We start from the raw sequence: 6,816 nt of genomic DNA on the forward strand, positions 1-6,816 counted from the left end.
AAAATGCCACTTGAGCAAAAGAGAACATGATAATCAATATCCCAACCAATTAGTATGCACTGGAATTGTATCTAGAGGAATGCATATTGTAATTGTAAAGCTTCAACTAGTTTATATCACTTCAAATTGTAAATTGCGTAGGATAGTTGTACAGCCTCTTAACACAATGTTACTCAAGATTGAATATATCTACAACTTGGATAGATGTTATTTGGTAATTATGGAAGCACAAGACGACAATTTCAAATCCAAAATGTTGTAAGTCCCCAAAGATCAACCTTGAAGAATACAAGGACAAAACCTCCTAAAAGCTTAAATTACTAAGGGCACATTTGATGGTTAAGATAGGATGAAAGGACACGACGAGAGTAAGAAATGATATGAGCATATTAAGCTCTAATTTCATATTGTGTTTGGTGGACAAAATAAACTAGCAAATAGTAATATAAATTATATGCAAATGGCCACACTACCCTAACGAAAAGTGGTTGTAGTGATGCAATTAGTTATTACTATAACAATGATAGAAATGGAGGTGGTGAGGACAATGGTGGCAGCAATGGCAATGGTGTTAGTGATGGCAATTACAACAATGATTGTAGCGTCAATGGATACAATGGTGATGATACAACAATAGTGGTGTTGGCAATAGAGTGATACTAGCAGTGATGGGGTGATAATGATACAATAATTGTGGTAACAACAATGCTAATTGTAGAGACAATGATGATAGCGGTAATGTGGTGATGGAAGTATTGTTAAATAGACATGCTATAGTTCTATTGCATAGCAGAATTTCTCAGATCTGCAATTGTGACTCTGTCAGCTATTGCGAGCACTATCATTATTGGGGTTGCTTAATTGTGCTACATCCTTTTGTTCATCTTAGTCAAGTCTCTAGCTAATTGAACTTCAGTTAATATTATGCATATTTCTGTATTTTAATGTGCATACAACTTAATCATATATAAATATATAATATAATTAACATATAATCATATATGTAAACTGTCATGTGACCCCTATATGCATATGTGACACTACCTACTATACGATATAGCATTGGCTTTCCACCATTAGAATTGAAACTCTGAGCTTCAACAAATACATATAGCTCAACTTTGTGAATGCTTATGGGTGTATTTTCAATCATCAATACAAATAAATATCACTTGAAGTCCCTTGGCTTTGCATTATGTAATAAAGGCAAGTTGGCCTCCCATTCAAATCTAATGTGTTCATCTTTCTAAATTGTCACTCATTTTTGCATTTGGTAATGTAGATGCAGTTCATGTTTGATCTTTGGTTCTGAAACTTTTTTTTATAAATGCATATCCTTGTCCTCTCTTAATAGCAAACTGAATTGTCATACTTCTTAAATTTGAAATATTGATATATTTCCATATGTTATTTTCCAAAAAAAGTGAATGATAGAGAAGTTTGTTAGCCTTTCAGATCATTCCTCGCTTATGGATGGGAGGATTTGAACTTCTTGTTCTTCCATAGTGCATTATAGTCAATCCTTCCATTTTCTTACTCATTCACAATGCAGGAATATATTCCTTCTTGATTAATACATTGTTAGAGATGTATGATTCATGCATATGTTCCTGGCCTGTACCAAAGTTCATACTTTAATTTGGGCAATACTCAGTCACCAACATGAAGTTACCATACTGTCACAATATAAATAATGGTGTATTTTGATACTCTAATGGTTTAAGGACAATAACCATAATCACAAATGGAAGCATTTTCTCCAGTAGATTAAGTGCAGGAATTTGGAGCTTTTGCTGGAAAAGAAATTAGAAGCAAAAAGTATAGTTCGGTTCTGGAATTGCAGTTCAGTTCTACACAAGTACAAACATATATACTTTGATTGTAGTGATTCTTACAAAAGAACTTTATGCAGACATTCTTGAGATTTTTTGTTTTAAATGACGAATCTTAATAATGACGCAGGGATTTAACTAGAACAAACCAGTGCAAATATTAATGACCTGTTCCATGTTCAATGACTTCACAAAGCCCTCTTCTGCAAAGTATATTATTCTAGCTCCAAAACTATTTGATACTACATTTATACTGACCACTAACAGCATTCAAATAGATTGAGCTGTGCCATTTGATGAATATAGAATTTTCCCTTTAAGAGCAGTTTCCTCAGTGAGTTTCATTATAATTTTGGAAGGATAGATCAAAGCATCATGGAAATGCAATAGCCATGCAGTTATTTCTTGTATTGGATAGAAGCCAAACCTTATTTTTAAATTTAAGTTTTACCCCGTTTGCTGTATTTTATTTTTTTTGTTTTTGTCTCTCTGGGTTTTATGGATATCTTTGGAGGTTACTTTTGTTTACCTTTGCAGTATTTTCCTTGTGTTATGCGGTGTTTTCTTTCTATCAACAATAAAATCTTGTTCTCCTTTGTAATCCTTCTATATATTAAATTATTAATCAATCAATAAAAGCAAGCATGATAAAGTAACAGCTTTATCCCAAACAAATGCAAGTACATACAAAGACATCTGGAATAGCAGTTCAGCTCTATGACTGGACATGAGAAGGCTCCACCAAACACTAAAAGAATAACAAGAACTAATAATACAGAAAACTATAAAACCATCTAAGTAGGAATATATGGTACAAAAAATATGGAATTATCCAAAAATGAAAGGTCACATTATGTTGCAACTTGCACATATTTGCAAAGATCATAAAAAGTAAATGGAAAATGACAAGAATACAAATTTAACGTTTAGGCCATGCAACTCTGACTTCACCCCCACAATTACTGTTGGATATTGAGCAATGTTTGCAAAGATTCAAGAACATGAACATTGAACAGATATCACTGCCTCTTGCTGCAATTTCTCATAAGTAGGCTGGATGAAATTTTGGACTTATAACTTATTATTGACCAAATTTGTAGTCCTGTTAATTAAATGTTATGACTTTTTCTGCAAAACATTGATGCTTTACATTCTCTAATTAAAGGATATAGTTATTACTTATTATTAGTTGAAAACAAACTATGGCAACTTCATTTGAGATCTGTTATACATTACATCTGTTAACTTTTGATGTTGAAATCATTGGGAGTACAAAATCTCATAAAATTTGAAAATTACCAAGTGGCAAACATGAAACATGTCTTGCCCCAAGATTTAGCAAAATGGAAAACCAATGTAGGACTTGTGAAGAAGTATCAAGCAGTTGAGAGTTAATGCTGCATGGATCCACTAGGCAGTAGTTTAGGCAGTGGTTGGATGGGTAAGGTTATTATTTTGCAGCCCAGTTTGGAGTGAATTATTAACTGAAAATTAAAGGAAGTAACTTTTGGCCATGCTCTTCTTAACAGTAAGGTGCATATTCTGGAGCAGCTTAATTTGACGAAAGGAACCGTATCAAAAATCATACATGGAAAGCAATAACTAGTGTGTAGTATTCCTTCATTTTTTTTTTTCTTTGTGCAAATTTTGCAGATTTATTTCTAAGCCAATACTATGGCCTTGATTAAATAAATAGAACTGAACTGAATTGAACTTCTGCAGTAGATTCATATAATCAGCTGGAAAAGTAACAAGCAGTAAAAGGTGGGCAACACTGACCGCCTTTGCAAACTCGATTCTAAGTGGGTTGCCAGCAAGAGGAAAGCCTTGCAGTGCTCTCAAGGCATCAATAGCATCCTCATCCATTCTGAAATTTATGAAAGCATAGCTGCGGCCGGGCTGGAATGCCACATTCTCCAGTGGTCCGTACCTCAAGAAATGGTGAGCAAGTTCTTCCTCTACAATATTGTGGGATAGATTCCCAACCCAAAGATGCCTGGAAGGAGGGTTGTTGCTGTTGCTGTTGCGGTTGTCACGTCCACTAATCCCATTCCCCCTATTATCCTCATGCCTTGAAGGATAATCCCTCCTAAACCGATCCCTTCCTCCTCCTCGACCCGACTATTGCCAAACACAACACAAACAATAAAAAACACAGTAAATCTTCCACCATTCTCCTTATCTCTCTCAATAAACTAACACAACCAAACCAAAAACATAAATCCACATGCATGCACACAAACAAACAATCAAAAACCCGTCTAATTAATCTTGCCACTAAGAAAACACAAACAAAAACCAAATGGGCAACACTTCTGTTTTCATTTTCTGATTTGACTTCTAATTACCAGGGATGGCCCAAGCCATTGCTTAAGGCCACCAGAAAGAAAAAAAATGTTATTCAGTATTCATATTAGTACGATAGTATAGGGGTAACTACAGTGTGCTTTCTCCTTGATAAATGGGCTTCAAACCCTAGTGTGCTTTTTCCTTGATGAATTTGCTTCGAATACTAAGAAAGGAAAATTCACTTTTATTTTTGTAAAGCTCCTACTTTTTTCTTAAAAAGGCATATCATCACCTCAAAGTTCTCTTTAGGCCTTAAAATATGTTGGGCCGGTTCTGCTAATTACAAAATTATCACCGTGCTTACAATCTGTTCCTTGTACAGATCTTGAAAAGCAGGGAATAGATTAAAAATAATGTGGCAGCTTTGTAGTTAAAAAAATAACAGAAAATGTTTTCTCAAAGTAAAGTAGCAAACAGTCCAAGTGTTCCACTCAGCTCCACTCCATAACAATCACATCAAAATGGCCTCAGAATCGTAATAACCAACAATAATAATAATAAGTCAATCAGTCAATTAACTAATTAATTAAAAGAATGAACATAATTAACAACCAGAAACCCCAGTTTCAAAATTTGCGGGTGCGAAGACGGATGGCGATGATGCTCGCGACTTCAACAACACCAATAATAAAAAATCAACAACCAAAAACCCTAAGTATAGTGTGAAGTTGAAGGTTTGAGATAAATGAAGTGTAGTAGTTGGGTGCAAAGCAGAGAGAGAGAGAAAGGAAACTGACCATGGCGAAGTTAAGAGGACAATTTGAGAGAGAGAGAGACGGAATTCGGAACTTCTGCTTCAGCAATTTGGTGTATCGAGAAAAGAGGGAACGATGATTCTCCTTCTTCTTCTTCTTCACTCAGTGTTGATGTCGCCGAAAGAGAGTAATCAGTGATTATGCTTAGGGTTTCTGTTCTGAGGATCGGTGGTGGTACTTGATAGCAATACAGGGGAAATAAATGCCACCGATCCAAAATGGTAGTAAACTAACTAGATAAGGGGCCAGTTAAAGCTTTTAGCGTTTTCTGTTTTCTAATTTTTAATGTTTATTACAAAAATATCATTTTGTTTTATGTTATTTTCTGCCACGAGTATCAAATCAAATATTATTTAGCTCACTTGGCAACCTGAGTTCAATTTCCGCATAATAAATCCTCGAGAAGGAAGTAAATTAGGACCGAAACTTACAAGCATACATTGGGTATCATTAATTTAAGGGTGGACATGAATTGGATTTTTACTATATTCATATCTTTTTTAAAAAAAAATTGAATTCAAGATCTAATCCATTTAAGTGAATATGGATTTGGTGATATCTAATTTATATCCACTTAAATGTTATAAATATTTTTTTTATAATTCTTTTATTATAATCAAAGTTGCAACCTCTCACAAATTGAGATTGTTGTTACTAAAATTAAAGAAAAATACAAGTGTGACCGCAACTTGGAGGATCTTCAAAACAATAATATAATATCCACAATTTTAAAAGATTAGTCTGACCCAACCAAAAACTGTTGTACACTTCTAAACTGACTACAACATGGATACTTTAAATAAATCAATAATATTTGTAAAGAGACAAGGATCATATCACATTAATACATAATTATATCAGTGTATGATGATCGCAATTGACTAAAAAGTACACGGGATCAAAAGAAAAAATGTATTTACAAATCTTCCCCATACTCTTGTATAAATAGGGAAATTCTATATCCAATGAACATGTCACAAAAGTTGAATATCTTCACCCAACACATGTTAGAATGTCACAAAAGGTATCACTAGTTCTGTCCAAAAAAAGGCTTAACTCTAGATAATTTTTTTCTATTTAGTATAGGATACAAAGTAAAAGATAAAGTTGTAGTTGTAATCTTATTCCAAGTATAAAAGTTGCGTAAAAAACTTATTGGTCAATAAAATACTTTAAGAGCATAAACAAAATTAAAAGATTCACCCAAGATACATATCCAGGTGAATCATGTGAATACAGGTACCCCACCAATACTTGGCCATTTTCCTGGCACAAGGATACTATTTTCCCTAATTTTCTAAGACACTACACAGAGTATCCAAAGTAGCACAATAGTGAATTTGGATGGGGAGTTTTGAGAGAGGAATTAAATTTTTAAGTGAATTCAAAATATCATACATCAAAATGACTTGTTTGGTATAGACCAATCTTGTTCTAGTTGAGTAAGAGCACTATAGGCAACAAAGCTTGAAATTTTGAAATCCTTTATCCAAACACTACCTTGATCATCATTGAAAATCATAAGCTTGAAACCTTTATTCCCAATATTTATCTTTCAAATTACCAGTAATTTCAATAGACCCATTTCACAAAACATTAAAAAAAACATAAGTTTTAGACCTTCCATCCCAATTTTCTCAGCTGCCAAACACAAAACCTATGCTACAATTTAATAAACACAAAGCAATTCATGCAAAACTTCGATTAACAATAGTTAACAGTTTACAAGTACATTTTTTTCTTACCAAATTTTTCAGACACTACCAAATAGAGTATAACGACAAAAAAGGAATCAAGGAGAGAGAAAAGGGGTTACAATGATTTGGGGTTTGACAGCAATAGTGCAAGAGATTCTTCCTCTCTTGATATTGTTGAGTTTG

At 33.6% G+C, this 6,816-nt stretch overlaps 1 protein-coding gene across 2 annotated transcripts in view; it reads right to left on the minus strand.

The window, feature by feature from the left end:
- LOC100811668 (flowering time control protein FPA) overlaps positions 1–5,194 on the minus strand; it is a 30,607-nt gene extending 25,413 nt beyond the window's left edge. The window contains exons 1-2 of one of the 2 annotated variants that reach the window (XM_003556761.5): positions 4,919–5,194; positions 3,612–3,953 (exon numbers count right to left, since the gene is read on the minus strand). In XM_003556761.5, coding sequence (XP_003556809.1) covers positions 3,612–3,953; positions 4,919–4,921 — 345 coding nt within the window. In that variant the 5' untranslated portion in view covers positions 4,922–5,194. The remainder of the gene's footprint in view (positions 1–3,611; positions 3,954–4,918) is intronic. The other variant, XM_014772649.2, reaches the window with a different exon arrangement.
- Between the last annotated feature and the right edge of the window lie 1,622 nt (positions 5,195–6,816).

This window comes from Glycine max, chromosome 20 (assembly GCF_000004515.6).
Source record: "Glycine max cultivar Williams 82 chromosome 20, Glycine_max_v4.0, whole genome shotgun sequence".
Taxonomy (NCBI): domain Eukaryota; kingdom Viridiplantae; phylum Streptophyta; class Magnoliopsida; order Fabales; family Fabaceae; genus Glycine; species Glycine max.